The sequence below is a fragment of the Trichomycterus rosablanca genome, chromosome 11 (genome assembly GCF_030014385.1).
Source record: "Trichomycterus rosablanca isolate fTriRos1 chromosome 11, fTriRos1.hap1, whole genome shotgun sequence".
In the NCBI taxonomy this organism is placed as follows: Eukaryota; Metazoa; Chordata; class Actinopteri; order Siluriformes; family Trichomycteridae; genus Trichomycterus; species Trichomycterus rosablanca.
In genome coordinates this window covers 23118425-23135411 of record NC_085998.1, presented here as the reverse complement: position 1 = coordinate 23135411, position 16987 = coordinate 23118425, and the positions used below count along the sequence as shown (strand labels likewise).

Below are 16987 nucleotides of genomic sequence, written 5' to 3'. Positions count from 1 at the left end.
CTTGGAGGTTGTGTTTGGGGTCGTTATCCTGTTGGAAAACTGCCATGAGGCCCAGTTTTCGAAGGGAGGGGATCATGCTCTGTTTCAGAATGTCACAGTACATGTTGGAATTCATGTTTCCCTCAATGAACTGCAGCTCCCCAGTGCCAGCAACACTCATGCAGCCCAAGACCATGATGCTACCACCACCATGCTTGACTGTAGGCAAGATACAGTTGTCTTGGTACTTCTCACCAGGGCGCCGCCACACATGCTGGACACCATCTGAGCCAAACAAGTTTATCTTGGTCTCGTCAGACCACAGGGCATTCCAGTAATCCATGTTCTTGGACTGCTTGTCTTCAGCAAACTGTTTGCGGGCTTTCTTGTGCGTCAGCTTCCTTCTGGGATGACGACCATGCAGACCGAGTTGATGCAGTGTGCGGCGTATGGTCTGAGCACTGACAGGCTGACCTCCCACGTCTTCAACCTCTGCAGCAATGCTGGCAGCACTAATGTGTCTATTTTTTTAAGCCAACCTCTGGATATGACGCCGAACACGTGGACTCAACTTCTTTGGTCGACCCTGGCGAAGCCTGTTCCGAGTGGAACCTGTCCTGGAAAACCGCTGTATGACCTTGGCCACCATGCTGTAGCTCAGTTTCAGGGTGTTAGCAATCTTCTTATAGCCCAGGCCATCTTTGTGGAGAGCAACAATTCTATTTCTCACATCCTCAGAGAGTTCTTTGCCATGAGGTGCCATGTTGAATATCCAGTGGCCAGTATGAGAGAATTGTACCCAAAACACCAAATTTAACAGCCCTGCTCCCCATTCACACCTGGGACCTTGACACATGACACCAGGGAGGGACAACGACACATTTGGGCACAATTTGGACATGTTCACTGTGGGGTGTACTCACTTATGTTGCCAGCTATTTAGACATTAATGGCTGTGTGTTGAGTTATTTTCAGAAGACAGTAAATCTACACTGCTATACAAGTTGTACACTGACTACTCTAAGTTATATCCAAGTTTCATGTCTATAGTGTTGTCCCATGAAAAGATATAATGAAATATTTGCAGAAATGTGAGGGGTGTACTCACTTTTGTGATACACTGTACATATACAGGTGTACAGTACAATTAAATTATTTCTTCGCATATCCCAGCTTGTTTGGAAGCTGGGGTCAGAGCGCAGCGTCAGCCATTGCACTGTGCCCCTAGAGCTGAGGGGGTTAGGGGCCGTGCTCAAGGGCCCAACAGTGGCTGCATGTCACAGCTGGGTTCGAACTCTCAGCCTTTCAATTAATAGCCCAAAGCTGTACCCATTAGGCTACCACTGTCTCTTAAGGCAAAATAAGTCAGATTGATCTTGTGCACAGTGGCAAGCTGTATAAACAGAACGGCAATGCAGTAAATCCTCAAGGTGGTGCGGCTTGCTCAACAAGGCAAGCAGCACCAAATCACTCCAAACGGCACTCCAAATGACACATCCAATGCAAAGCGGTTTTGCTGCACATTATGTGAATGCAGCCTTAACCTTTGCATGAACATTAAGGACTAAAATAAATCCACTAATTTTAGTTACATTTACTAAGTGGTTTATCTGATTTAAAAGAAACAGGGTTATTAACTGGACTGTGTTGCCGTTCTCAGGCACAAATGAATGACAGCGACAGTGATGTCGGTTCCAAGCTCAAACTGAAGGGCCATTCCTCTGGTTCAGAGAGTGAGACGGATGACAGCGATGACGACAAGAAGCCCAAGCGAAGAGGCCGGCCACGTGCACGCAAAAACAACGTGGAGGGCTTTACTGATGCTGAGATCCGCAGGTAGAACACTCGACCCTCTGATTACACAAACAGGCAAACCCAAGTAAAACTCTTATCTGTGGTAATGACATGAGGCTTTTTTTCTTAACAGGTTCATTAAAGCATATAAGAAATTTGGAGCCCCTCTTGAAAGGTATGGATTTTAAGTTAAGCAAAAATTAAGCATTTTTATTAAGGCTGTGCACATACTACCACTTCCTGTAGTGTTTCCAGCAAAACTGCTTTCTGCTGGCTGTGCCACTGAGCACCCAGCTTAAAAACAATCAGTTCACTCACATGCAGTTTTAAATGAAATGTATTTTATTTTAAAACAATATCGCTTTGAGATGGTCATCATTTGAAGACATTAGATGATGTAAAAAACAAACATCACAGCTTTAATCAAAGAATGCATTAAATACTTATAAAGACCTACATACCCACAGGACCAGGAAAAGTGGGATTACCTCTAGAATGCAAACCTGGTCTCCTGATTTCACAACTCACTGGTCACCATGATTAGGACTCTACTACATACACGGGAAAATGTGCCCCCACCCCATCCACATAATCGTTTGGTAGTTTTCCCGGTTACCCGAGATGTGTTTTTAGCTGCTTTAGACTTCTACATCTTGAGGCGCAGCACAGACTACAGCAAGATGATCATGTGTGTAGAGAAGCACACTTTTCCATTGATTATGGAATCCCCAAAGGGACTAAATGCACATATATCAAACATAGCCAGCACATTACAGCACAGAGAAGTCTGTTACATTACCTTTATTGCTGTATGATTGTTGGGGCTGCCTCATATTGCATATTGCGTCTCATATTTCATATACTACGCGAATAAAAAATGTTAAATCGCTAACCACAAAACTTACATTTTGAATTTCACATCAAATTGTATATTACATGGAAAACTGCTCATTTCATGGTCCGTGAATAAAGTAGGGCCTTAGCCATGATAAATGTTTCTTTCAATGTCAACAGTTCAAAAACAGTGAGAATCAGTCACATGTCTGTGCTTCTGTCATATAAACAGTTTGTCCTATTAGCCGCTTTTTGAACAGGTCAGGGAAAAAGTTCAATCCACCTCACTCCACAGGAAACAATTGCACAGTGGTGCAAAAGCAGTTTTGCCGTGAATCACTTGAATTCAGCCTAAGGCAGATGCAGTATTAGAAATAAGCCTATTGCATTGTCATATTTACTACCCGCTTAATTAAAGCTGATAATAAGCCAAGCAAAACACCAAAGCCTTAATTGTATAGCTTCTTAGTAAGATTTTAGATATTGTTTAGTTCCAACTTGTGCTGGGAATTTTTTTCCAGGCTTGAGGCCATTGCACGCGACTCTGAACTGGTGGACAAATCCATAGCAGATTTGAAGAGACTGGGAGAGCTGCTCCACACCACGTGTGTAACTGCAATACAGGAGCATGAAGAACAAATGAAGGAAAACCCCACTGAAGGTGTGTGTGTGTGTTGTGTGTAGAGTGAGTAGACTTGTGTATGAGTGTCATTCCACTTATATTAAATATTTGTGCACAAGAAAAACTTAACTTATTAAATTGGGCACTCAGGTGGTGCAGCAGTCTAACATGCTAGCCCACCATTGTCAAGATCTCGAGCTTTCAGGTTGAAATCTCAGCTCTGCTATCAGCTGGTCAGGCGCCTGCACAGACATGGCAGTGTTACCAGTCTGTGCCACCATTACCAGTGTTAATGGAAACTATGACTGGTTGCTGCCAATTGTTTTATGAATTAGCTATTTATTTGCACCCCCCTTCCAATGTAGTCTTATCCAATTACCTGATTGCATTATACTTTCCCTGCTACTGATGCTGACTTTCACTCCTGACTGAGGAGAGCCCCCTCTGCACGAGGCGGGATCATATGACGATCAGCTTTGTGTACGGAGTCACACACTGTTCCCATTATCCCCTGTCCCTGTGCAGGCGGCATCAATCAGCAAGCAGAGATCGTAATTGCATCACTGGAGGAATTCCTATCGGCCCCCTTCCTGCAAACAAGCCAATCGTTGTTTGTGTAGGTGCCCAGCCTGCCGGTAGCAGAGCTGATATTCGAACCGACACGTTCGAGATGTCAGCTCTGGTGTGCTAGCGTGTTTCACTGCCACCTGAGTGCCAGCTGATTATTATTATATTTTTTTTTTATTACTCGTAAGATGCTAATGTTTGTATCTTTGCTTCTTGCTCACTCCAGCTAAAGGGCCTGGAAAAAGGCGTGGAGTTAACATCAAGATTTCTGGCGTTCAGGTTAATGCGAAATCCATCATTCAGCATGAGGAAGAGTTTGAGCCCCTGCATAAAGCTATTTCTGTCAATCCTGCCGAGAGGAGCAGGTAGGTCATATTTTTACCATTCTACATAACCCACCACTATCTTTAATCATGCAGGAAAGGCTCTAACAACAATATCAATGTTCTCCTCTGTTTGCAGGTTTCAACTGAGCTGTCGGGTGAAAGTGCCACATTTTGACGTCGACTGGACTGTCCAGGATGACGCACAGCTGCTCCTGGGCATCTTTGAACATGGCTATGGCAACTGGGACCAGATCAAAACAGATCCAGAGCTAAAGCTTGCAGACAAGGTACATTGACAATCTTCAATCAGCAATCATGTGACTGAATAATTTATGTCCTCTTGTCTAAGCTAACACGGTACTTCCATTATATGTAGATCCTTCCAGACGAACCTGACAAAAAGCCACAGGCAAAGCAGCTGCAGATAAGAGCAGATTATTTACTGAAGATGCTAAAGAAGGAACAGGATACTGTCAATACCTCCAAAACAGAAGAGGTGGTGAGTGTACACTACATTTACACTTTTGGGCATTTAGCAGATGCTTTTATCCAAAGCGACTTGCAGTACTGTGACAGTATATATTGTCAAAGCAATAGGGGCCTTGTTCAAGGGCCCAACAGTGGCAACCTGGCAGTGGTGGGGCTTCAACCAGTGACTTTTCGATTCCTAGTTCGGAACCTTAACTGCTAGGCTACAACTGCCCTGGATATCAAAAAACATTCACATGTATGAGAAGAGGGAAACCCACATTTTGTCCCAGATTTGTTACGTGACCCAGGCAACACAAACAACGCATCGTACTCTCTCTGCCTCTCTTTGTCAGTCACATGTGTTTAGTACCTGTGACGTCCCCGAGGCGCCATTGTGGAGGTATTGTTTTAGTCAGCGATACAGTGAAAGTACCAGCAAAGACACTTGCATTCTGTAAAAGCTATACATGTCCTATACTTAGGTAATGAACGTTACAGCTGTATTAATGTGAATGCGGCATTATAATGCTGTGGCTGTTTAATATGTAAGAAGGATCGAACCATTTCATCAAAATGCTCCCATTTCACTACAGAGCAGACTGAATACCTCCAAAATGGCGGTCAACCCACAATCCACTTTGGTTATACGTCTCCTGTGTTTTACAAGATGTAACATAAAGCCTCCACAAGGGGGGATCCATGTACAAGTTTATTTAATTATTATTATTTTTCTCTGTGACCCATATTCTTCCGTTCACGACCCACCTAAGGGATGCAACCCAGGGCTGTAGAAGACAGTTGTACAGTTGAAAGTGTCAGTATCAGTACAACGACTCCATATTTATTCTCAGGGTTTTGGAATTGGATGTCCAGTTGTGCACATAGCTTCTGTTATATATAGAGTGTATATTGAATGACAGTGGGCGACAAATACTATGGACAGCCTAATCCAATATGGGTAAAAAATTTACACTAAAAGCCCTGGTCACACCAGAAACTTGGCGGTGACATTGCTTTGTTAAGTAAGATCAGGCAGATAGATATAGAAACTTGTCTGCTGTTGTGGTTCAGTTAGCAGTATTAGTTTAGAAACAGATTTCTGATTGGTTTTGCAGTGTTCACTATAGGAGGTTAATAACAGATGTGTAATCTGGGCTTAATAATATCTGTTTAAAATCAGAAGTATAGAATTGTGAGGGTGGTTTAGTTTCCATCAATAGTTTAATTTTTGTTATGATAAAATGCAAAAACTACAGTGTAGTGCAGGGGTGCCCGCACTTTTGTGGCATGAGATCTACTATTTCAGTCAACAGATCATCGCAATCTACTTTTTAAGGTTGGCCTCATAATTTTTCAAAAAAGCTTAGTTGCCTATATTGTTAATCAACTTTACAGGGCAAGCGACTGAGAAATCACACTAACCTTATTCTGATGATTTGCACTGAATGGTATCAGCCAGGTTTATGTAGTCTGGACAGTAGCTGCTGATGCCAATTCTCAAGCGGGCTTCCAAGTGTTTATCAGTAAGGGTGGAGCGATATTTAGACTTAATTATTTTTAAGTGGGAAAAGGCTGATTCACACAAGTGGGTTAATACAAAAATGCTGTTAAATGTGTGGCACATGTTCTTATGTTTGGATATTTTTCCTCGGGCCAGTAAGTTCCAAAATAGTCCAGCAGAGGCCCTTAACTTCATATGAATGTCAGATTGTAGGGTTAAAATTTCTGTATGTAACATGAGATCTGAATATTCTCCGGCAGCTTCTTCCACATGTGAACGAAACAGCCGTCTTTGAAGTGTTCTTGCCCGAATCGAACCGTTTTTGGTTTCTTTGTGCTTGGTTGTGCACTCATTTTCCCAAACAGTGTAGGTAACGAAAGGAAAAATGAAAAAATGGCACAAACTGGCTACTGATTATTGAAAATTTTCTAGATTTGCAGCGCTTTAGGCGGGCTGAGGCGTAGCTATAGCAAACAAAACACAAATTAAAGAAACAGTGGCCACATTTCATGTCAATCACGATGACCTGTTTGAATGAGGCGCGATCTACCAGCGTGCACTGTGCGATCTACTGGTAGATCAATGTATTGGGCACCCCTGGTCTAGTGCTTTTTTATTTTCAGAGGATGTAGTGTCTAGTTGCATAACTGGTGTTATTCTTATTTCCAGACCATTGTAAAGAAGAGAAAACCACGTGCAAAGAAAGAAAAACCCCAGAAAGATGAAATCATTAATGAAATCTCCTCTCCACGTCTGTCTGAACACACTTCAGAGGAAGGTGAAGTAAAGGTAGGTTCCCACACACAGGTGTGTATTAAAATTCAAATCGCAGCTACACGTGATGCTGAACCTGCTTCTATCGAGCTGTTCACAATCTTACAAAACATTTTGCCCACCTTTGTTTGTGCCTTTCTTTCAGGACGACGGAGCCGAGAAATCCCCCACGAAGAAAAAGCCCAAGAAGAAGGACAACAAAGAGAACAAAGAGAAGCAGGGAGCTCAGAAGAAAAACAAGGTGGGAGACAAGGACAAAAAGCGGCCCAAGATCAAGAAAGAAAAGGTAGTTTGGCTCTTGCAGGTGTAAAGTTTCGGTTCGACAACATTTTATTAATTTGTGTTTTCAGCCTTGGCCTTCATCAGATTACTATTCATGCGTATCAGGTTCTGTACGTGGAATAAAACGACTGAATAAAGGAATGTTGATCCTCTAGTAATGCGTGTGTACATTGTAATTTTCAAGACACAAGAATTTTATTCCCCCAGGTTAAATCAGCAGCTAAAGGCAAGAAAGCTCAGGGTCCTGTCCACATTACAGCGGGCAGCGAGCCTGTTCCTATTGGAGAGGAGGATGATGAGCTGGACCAGGAGACATTTAGTATTGTAAGTCTTTGTATTTATACAGCACTCACATTTGTTCCCATTGTTACATGAATTCATATCTGTTACCTCAAGCCAAATTTTGCAATTCGTACATCATGGAATTTGTGAGTGGATCAGTGACCCAGTTTTCTTTTATTCTCCTTGTCTAACCATATTCAATTACCCAGTTTTATCTCCTCTACTGCTACAGACCCTTAACCTGCTGAGGAGGGTCATTTCTAAGAAGTGGCAAAACTTTTCTATTACAAAGTTTAATCAGGTGAACTTTAAGTGGGGCGGCAAGCACAAAAATCGAGAGCGCCATGTTGCAAAATAGCACCCAACGCTCCAACCTCACAACGCCCAACGCTCCAAAGAAAACAGTTTTGCCACTTCTCATGTGAATGCACCTTTAGGAACGGCCCGTCTCAGCAGGTTAAGGGTCTGTAGCAGTAGAGGAGATAAAACAGGGGTAATTGGATATTTTCTATTTGTAATTGGTAATGGAGCGTTGGGCACTATTTTGCCACGTTGCGCTCGTGATTTCTGCACTTGTCGTGTTGCTTAAAGTTCAACCTGATTAAACCCAGTTTGCCGCTGACCTTTTGCAGTCCCTTAACCCCTTCTTTTTCACCCGTGCCTCGGTGAACTCGCACTTCTGCACAGGCGCCTCAGTCTGCTAACCATGGTCCTTGCACAGCATTTGAAGACCTCACTCACTTATTCCAACCTTTTCCCACTCAGCAGACTCGGTGGCCAATTGTGCCCGCTAGACGGTGCCCAGCTGATCGGTGCCCAGCTGATCGGTAGCAGATACGAGTTTCTAACCGGAGTGTTCAGAATCTCAGCGCTGGTGTGCTAGCGGAATATCCTGTTTGATATGACGTGATAAAAGCATCGCAGACAGTACAAACAATGCTTAACGTGAACAAAGCTTTCAGGACTTATTGTTTTAAAACAGTGAGCAAGGAATTCAATTAGTGGGGAGAACTTATGAACAGTAATAATTAAGAAAGGTTTAGTGTCCCTGTGTTAAGCTTTTTTTAACAATAAGCTAATTCGATAAGCTAATACTCATAATTTCTCAGCACCCCGAGCTATAACAAGTTTAAAAGTGAAACAGTGAGGAAAATACAGCTAAACATAGATATATATGGACGCTTTCAGAGTGGATTTGATGGTTATTTCACACAAATGCATATTCATGTCATGGTGCACTTTGATGGCCAAGCGCTGAGCAAAGCGACAATTTGCACCGAGACTCGCGGTTTTGCCGCTTCTCATGTAAATGTGCCCTAACACAAGGCCAACACGTGTAATAGCCGGGATCAGTACTGTATACACACACACTGATTTTTGTTATTTCCCATAGTTCAGCTGTGCACTCTTGCAACAAAGTTGACTTTGACTTACAAGATAAATATCATTGCCTGTTTTGATGTATACAAGTAAACTGCCCAGTTGGTATCAGATACCAGTTGGTATGTGGTAGTTTTGCCATTAATGATTGTATTGTCTGATCAAAACAGCAATACAAGTATTGTGTGCATTATACTATAGTCATATATAAATAAACTGTGTGTGTGTGTGTGTGTGAGCAGTGTAAGGAGAGAATGCGGCCAGTGAAGAAGGCTCTGAAGCAGCTGGATAAGCCTGACGAATGCCTGTCAGTTCAGGAGCAGCTGCAGCACACACGCACCTGCCTGCTGAAGATTGGAGATCGTATCACAGAGTGCCTTAAATACTACAGCGACCCGGAACACGTCAAGACCTGGCGCAGGTCTGTTGCATCCAAACACGCTAAGGTTAAATTATGTATTACAGAACCATTTCTCAGTCTGTATACTACTTTACATCAAGATACTGAGAATTCATTGCAAAATGTAGAGCTGCTATGTGTATGATGGATTCTGCCCACTTTTTACATTCATGCAGAGGGTAAATTGACTACCTGAAATTGCCTCTAGGTGTGAGCTAGTAAATGAGTGTGTGAAGCTAAAGCCCTGCCATGCCACCTTGCCATGGTGTTTCTGCCCTGTGACTAGTGTTTCCTGGAGCCTTTAACAGGATTAAGCGGTTACTAATGAATAAATTAAGAAATTAGTGAGGTTTAGGCATTTATATAAGAGAGGCATAAGAGAGGATATACTGCAGCCTGTAGTGTAAATCATTGTAATTACTGTTGCCATGTATTTGTCAATCATGCATCTTACAACTGGTACAATCATCTTCCTAGCTCTCCACACTCGCTTGCTAGCAAGTTATTTACATGCATTCATTTATTGTTGTGTGTATATATATATTATATTACATATTATAATTTCATATTATTATGTATTATATGCTGTTTGCCGTTTTATTAAAAACAGATTTTTGTGTAAAATGTCACTTTTTGTTTGACATCTGGTTGTTAGAAAGGCAGATGCATTCATTCCCTACTGGATTTATATCTGAACAGATTTAGTCCTTAAAAATGAAAATATGTTTAAAGGTTGCTCCTAGCCCACTATCTCTGAATCTGAATTTTAGTGGTGCTATCAGCTGGCGTGTCATCTAAGTAGACGTGATTAGCTATGCCTGGCTGTGTTCACATTTTATCCAAAGCGACTTACAGTACTGTGACAGTATACTGTCTAAGTAATTGATGGTTAATGACCCAAAAGTGACAACCTGGCAGTGGTGGACCGTGAACCAGCAACCTTTTGGTTACTAGTCCAGTACCTTAGTAATGAACTCCTGATCAAACCATACAAATATATAGTATATAGGGATTTAATTCCAACTCTGGTTAAAACAAAGAATTCAACTACATTAAATAATGGATTATCCATTAGTTTTCACCCTTTTATTTTAAATGGAAGTTTTTCACACACAGGCTCTTTTTGCACTCAAATAACACTCATTTTTCATCTTCATGTAGAAATCTTTGGATCTTTGTGTCAAAATTCACCGAGTTTGGAGCCAAGAAACTGCACAAGCTGTATAAAATGGCTCAGAAGAAACGCTCCCAGGAGGAAGAGGTAAGTTCAGATGCATGGTGTGATTATATAATGTGATACAATCATAGTTCATTTCTTTTGGAGTGACTAGATATAAGCAGCAATTCAAATAGGTAAACTCTAAACTCAATTTGGACTTCATTTTATCTGGTATATGAGGCGTTTATCACTTCTAGAGGCGCTCAGATGGTGCAGCGGTAAATTATGCTATCCCACTACTGCTGAGACCCAGGGTTCGAATACCAGATAGTGCTATAGGCTGATCAGGCATCTACATACAGACATGATTAGCCATGACTGGGGTTGGTGGTTGCCAAGGCCCCACAATAGTGTCTAGAGTGATACCTCATGGTGCAGATTTACCTAGTAAATCAGGGTAAAACTGGTTCCACCACATAAATTGTAAATGCAGACGTATTTCTTTGAGATCCTATTTGGTCCTGCTCACATGCTGCTCACATTTAATTTCAGAAGGAGCCAAAAAAGAAAGATGACTCAGCTAAGAAGAAGCCGTTCCGTCCTGAACCATCTGGATCAAGTCGGGACTCCACTGGCACACAGGCTTCAACCAAAGCTCACCTGTCAGGACCCTCGTCCCACTCACACCACCGTGAATCCTACAACCAGAACAAGAGACACTTTCCAAACGATGGTGAGAGCTAATTATCCTTATTGATAAACACGACACAATTAATATCATTCAAACATTAGACAGGTCTTTTCCCCACCAGCGCCATGTACAATGCCATGACAGTTAAAGTCATAAGTTAAAATACACTTCTAAGAGACCTTGACCATTTATCACAATTGGCACTTGGTTCTTCTGATCTGCTTTACTTAATCATTAAAAAGTACAGCTTCTGTGGTATGTCTTTAACAACAGGGCACTTCCTGTGAGTAATATCTCCTGTTTAGTAAAGTAAGTCCTATTTTCTTCCCTTAGCTCGAGGAGACTGGCAGCGGGACCGTAAATATAACTACCCAGGAAACAGTAACCAGCCATGGCAAGGTGATCGGCATCATCCGTATGACAGATACAAGGATCATCACTACGGTGATCGGCGCCCACACTCAGACTCATACCGAAGTGGGGGAGGATTTAGAAACCCGAGCTCACCTCGAAAACGGCCGTATGATCAGTACAACAATGACCGAGAGCACCGTGGCCATCGTGACTATTACAACAGGTAAAAAAGGAAATAGAGTGTATGTGTATGTTCTTACTACATCATAACTGCATTAAATAGATATCACAGTGCCTAAAATTAAATGAAAATAGCAGCAGGGGGCGGCACGGTGGCTCAGTGGGTAGCACTTTTGCCTCACAGCAAGAAGGTCCTGGGTTCGATCCCCAGGTGAAGCTGTCTGGATCCTTTCTGTGTGGAGTTTGCATGTTCTCCCCATGTCTGCATGGGTTTCTTCCGGGAGCTTTGGTTTCCTCCCACAGTCCAAAGACAGTCCAAAGTGAGGTAAATTGGAGATACAAAATTGTCCATGACTGTGTTTGACATTAACCTTGTGAACTGATGAATCTTGTGTAACGCGTAACTACCGTTCCTGTCATGAATGTAACCAAAGTGTAAAACATTATGTTAAAATCCTAATAAATAAAAACAGCACAAGTCATGTGACACAGAGGCCTATTATGCTTGCCCACCTTTGCAAAGATTTGGATTTGAATAGTAGCACTGCTATAAGCCGACCAGGCTAAAAATAGTGACCTTTTCTGAGCTCCAAATTGTGTCTAGGTGTGAGTAAGGTAATGAATTGATGACCAGTCCAGGTGCACTAATGGGCATTGTTTTTGAGTAGCACCAGAACCACTGCTGGCCTCATCAGGATAAAGCGGTTACCGATACCAGTTTTACTGTACTTTTATTAATATGGTAAACAGAACAGGCCCCAAAAATGTATGTCACAGTATCTGAATAGAACTAGCAGTTTGGAACATTCTAGAAAGTTCTTAAAAGAGTGCTAAAGCATCAAAACAACAAGCTACAAACTACAAGCTGGGCCTCACAGCAAGAAGGTCCTGGGTTCGATTCCCAGGTGGACAGTTTTACGTTTGAACTGGGACATGATGCAAAATATCCACATCATTTCTGTAAAAAAAATTACATAAAACACACAGATCCACATGTGCAGAGTTTAAAATCAGTAAAAAAGCAGTCAGGTTCTATACTTGCACAAAACAGCCAACAGAGCTCCAAATCTTTTCTCTGTGAGGTTGCTTGTTCTCCCCGTGTCTGGGTGGGTTTCCTCCGGGAGCTCCGGTTTCCTCCCAAAGTCCAAAGACATGCAAGTGAGGTGAATTGAAAATACAAAATTGTCCATGACTGTGTTTGATGTTAAAAACTTGAACTGGTGAATCTTGAGTAAACAGTAATTACCCGTCCTGTCCCGAATGTAACCAAAGTGTGTAAAACATGATGTTAAAATCCTAATAAATAAATAAACACTCATGACCTGGTAGCTGGTTGATTTGTTTTAATGCTATTATTTTAATGTACTGAAGTCAAAGCAATTTTTTTCCCTCCTTAGACATCCTGACCCAAAGAGGCGTCGTTCGGATGAGTATCGCTCTCCAAACTACCATCAGGGAGCAGGTGGTGGCGGAGGCTACAGCCAAGACTTCAGGAGGATGCCGGATCACCGGGGCAACCAGGGACCCGATCATTACCGCCCGTTCCACCCGGACAAACCCCCTCCTATGCTGGACCCGCGTTCTCCTCAGGCCCCATTCGAGTCGGTCTCGCCGATGGAAAGAACTGCTGAGCCCAAACCCAGCCCAGATGTTAACTGGAACAATAGGAAGACGTGAAATGTGGCAGAGAGATACTGTCTAACCAGCACTACTTGAGAGAACTGCCAGCCTTCTCCTACATTTCGGAACCGTAGATCCAGCATGTGGAGCTCTAGCCTGTCTGAGCCCTGTGTGGCCTCTCTGGGTTGAAGTAAGCAGACGAACAAAGCCCTATTGGTCCTGTGGACTAGTACATGTACAAACTGTAATAAAGCCTTTGAAGTATGAGCGGATTTGGAAGCTTGGAAGTGCCTCGCACCTTTACCCATCCTGCAGTCAGTAGTTAAAAGGAGTTGTTTCTGATGCTAATGCTACTTTGACGTTTATTTTATTTCATTTTTTTGGTTGCTTTGTGCAGAATCAAAGAACGCGACTTAGTCTTTGAGGAGCAAAGGATCTTCAGCCGCACCTTCACATGTTAATTATTAATGTTGTTGTTTTGATCAAGTATCAAATTAATCTTGATAAATAGATAGTTGTCCGTGGGTGTAATGATACACAGATCAATATAGGATTTTTTCGATTTGATACAGGGTAGCGATGCCTGCAATAAATAGCGTGCAGTTAGGCGGGTTCTGTGATTTCCCCAATGGATGAAAATATTGCTATTTTAAACCAATGAGTGACTGTCATTTAACTGATAATCTTATAGCGTCACATCAAAATATAAAACACATCATTACGTTTCATATCAGCAAGTTTTTATGATGACATGATGCAAAATATCCACATCATTTCTGAACACAAAACAGCCAACAGTGATCTAGTGCATGCACACCAAGGGAGGTTGAGAATGAGCTCCAAATCAGCTCGATAGAGACTCTCACCCTTTACTGCTCCTGTGTGCAGAGATCTGTACCGCTGCCTTTTTAACTGCTAGAATTATCTGAACTATGACTTTGTTGTCAATTAGCTGTTAAACTGTTGATCAGCAAACAGAGTAAATTCACAACCAAACCATAAAACAGGCACAATTTAGAGATTTATTTAATAGTTAATGTGTTTTCGTTGCTGCAAGTTTATAGAGAATTCTTGCATTGCTTGTCTGACTTGGAACTTTAGTGTCCCAGTCCTCACATTTCCACTTGTGTGTGCGTGAAAAAGCTGCTTTTCTTATGCCATTATACAATTCAAACCGGTTTTCAATAATAATTGCTCATAAATTTGTAGTTGGCTGTCTTAGGGTGCAGTCTTGCTAAAATCATTAATGTGCCACATGTAAACATACCGCCGCAGATTAGCGCTGGAAGTTGTAGTGAAATGTGCTGACATTTCTGATTGAAACATATTAATAGGAAAAGATTGGGCTGTACTGTTTATACTGATTTATCGATCGGTTATTAGAGCTGTGCCATCAGTACTCACGGATTTGTGCCACTTATGTCACATCTGTGATACAGAAATGCTTTCTGAGTGATGAAAAACTATGGCAGAAGCAAGTGCAATGTAATTTAGATAGGACTTCTGACAGACGTTAGAACTGGAGAGTGCGTGGGTGCACCTCATCTGTTGAGCGAATGTGCTTAACTATAACTATATATGGTGTTAACTGTGATATAAAATAACTTTATTCGTGTTTAGTATTTCAGCTACATTACCCACCTCTAGCACAGAGATTATTACATTATAGCATATTTATAATAACCCTAGTTCTCCTTTCAGTCGCTGGTGGTTACGTAGGCATAGACATTTACAGTTACCTGCTTGCTTTGGTACACAGTATGGCACAAATTCAACATAAAAATGCCCAAAAGTGTCTTCAGGGCAAAGTTATGCTGCTTGGAATGATCAGATTGAGTAGACAACACTATCAGTGTTTCATGTACAGTGTTAATGAGTCTCACTGTGGCACTGCACAAGGGTGAGCAAACAGGTCATCCAGATGTGCAGAACACTCCACAACAGACATGAGTGTGACCAGTGTGTGTTTAGAGTGCCATTTGAGACGGTGTGTGTTAACGTCTTACTGTCTTTGGCATGGATGGTACCTGTGTCTGTAAGGGTGTGTTGATTGTGCTTGCTGCATAGACCTACTAGAAATTGAGCGATTCATGCCAGGGCAGCATGGTGGGGCACTGGGTAGTGTTGGTGCTGCTCAGTTTCAGGGTTCTCAGGCCCTGGGGTTATTGTCTATGTGGAGTTTGGTATGGCATCCACAGGGGTTTCCTTTTACCTTTACAAAAATACCAGTATGAAGATAAGCTACCATAATTGACCCTAGGTGAGATTTAGAATGTATGTGTGTGACCTTGCCAAAGCCTATTCCCATCGTCTGCCAGGTTTTTTCAGAGAAAGGTTCTGAGGTTTAATTTAAATGATTAACTTCAGGTACTTTGATTAGCTCAGTTTGCTTGGCTGGGCTGCAGATTCGACTGAAGAAATGCTGGCATGTTTTAACTTCATTGTGTTGACAATGTATTGCCCTGTTGTGTGTACTGCATTGTGCAATGTGTGTATCATTACACCCCTACATGTGCATTTAATCTTATGAAATAATGTAAGAATTAAGAACTTGTTGGCAGTATCACATCACAGATTGTGGACTGAGCCAGATGTGCTTTTACCCCTCGCGGGATTGTGACGGGGTCGTTGCTCGCCTTCATCTTAGAACACTAGAAACTAAACTCAAAGCTATATTCTGTTTTAAATGCAATATGTTACGTAATTCACTCTCACTTTTAGCCATCCTGTCAGTATGTAAATCCCGATGGTTGGTACAGTCAGATTTTTTACATTGCACTAAAAGTATAGTACTCTACGAACACACTATGACTGCTGTCATTCAGATTTCACCCAGAAATGGAATTATGTGTATTTGAGCTGAAGCTTGTACGGAAAGCATCAAGCTTTTGCTTCACCTGTTTTAGTGCCAAAACCACAGACTGTCTTGCTGGTAAATACTTTGTGTTATTCTTATTCTTATTCTTTTCCTTTACTTTTTCTGTTCCCTCCATCTGTGCCTTATTCTTGTGTCTAATCTAACATTAGGTTTTGGTTGGTAGATATGGCAGTATCCCAAACTGAACGCCACCATGAGAATAGAAGCTTTTACTTCATGCTCACTGAAGCATGATCCACAAAGGATGGTGGAATTTGGGATTTGGACTGTTTTTAAAAAGGATCTATAGATAGACGGTCACAGATTGATGGTTGGTGAATTTTGCTTGTCGTAGACATTTGAGGCTTCAGGAAGGGATGGCGAGTTTTCTCAGAAGAACGATGGTGTACGTTACGAAGAGTCCAGACTCGACCCTCCTAAAAACTTTATTCTTCAAGACAAACCGATAAAAGTAATTTATATTTGTGAAAAATGCCACTGTTAACAAGAACTACACTGTATATATTGTTTATACACCTGTATGTATTAAACTTTCCTACTTCAGCAGCATTTGGCACCGTGTTTGAATGTTTCAATCATTTGGTTCCTTTCAGTATAACAGTCATATACGTTGGTCAATCAGCTGTAACATTAAACTCTTATAAACATTATTTGGTTGTCGTTTTATTTTTCATTTCATTTTTGTCAGCCGTTTTATGCTGGTACTGGTCCCGGCAGGACCACAGGGCACAAGGGTGGAATACCATGGACAGGACACAAGTCCATCACAGGGCTTCTACAACTCATAGCACTGAAGATGTTTAAACCCAGAGCTCAGCAGTGGTGGGCTAGTGTAATAAACTGCTGTGCCACCCGAATGCCCCACCTCTCAGGTCCTTAGAACTTCAAGGGGG

At 41.9% G+C, this 16987-nt stretch overlaps 1 protein-coding gene across 2 annotated transcripts in view; it reads left to right on the top strand.

Moving 5' to 3' along the window:
* The window catches only part of chd2 (chromodomain helicase DNA binding protein 2), a 69227-nt gene extending 52483 nt beyond the window's left edge, over positions 1-16744 (top strand). For both annotated transcript variants that reach the window (XM_063005301.1, XM_063005300.1), the window contains 14 exons: positions 1640-1815; positions 1907-1948; positions 3129-3268; positions 4023-4161; positions 4259-4409; positions 4499-4621; positions 6764-6883; positions 7014-7154; positions 7358-7474; positions 9055-9233; positions 10374-10473; positions 10924-11104; positions 11396-11639; positions 12994-16744. In XM_063005301.1, coding sequence (XP_062861371.1) covers positions 1640-1815; positions 1907-1948; positions 3129-3268; positions 4023-4161; positions 4259-4409; positions 4499-4621; positions 6764-6883; positions 7014-7154; positions 7358-7474; positions 9055-9233; positions 10374-10473; positions 10924-11104; positions 11396-11639; positions 12994-13273 — 2133 coding nt within the window. In that variant the 3' untranslated portion in view covers positions 13274-16744. The remainder of the gene's footprint in view (positions 1-1639; positions 1816-1906; positions 1949-3128; positions 3269-4022; positions 4162-4258; positions 4410-4498; positions 4622-6763; positions 6884-7013; positions 7155-7357; positions 7475-9054; positions 9234-10373; positions 10474-10923; positions 11105-11395; positions 11640-12993) is intronic.
* The last annotated feature ends 243 nt before the right edge of the window (positions 16745-16987 follow it).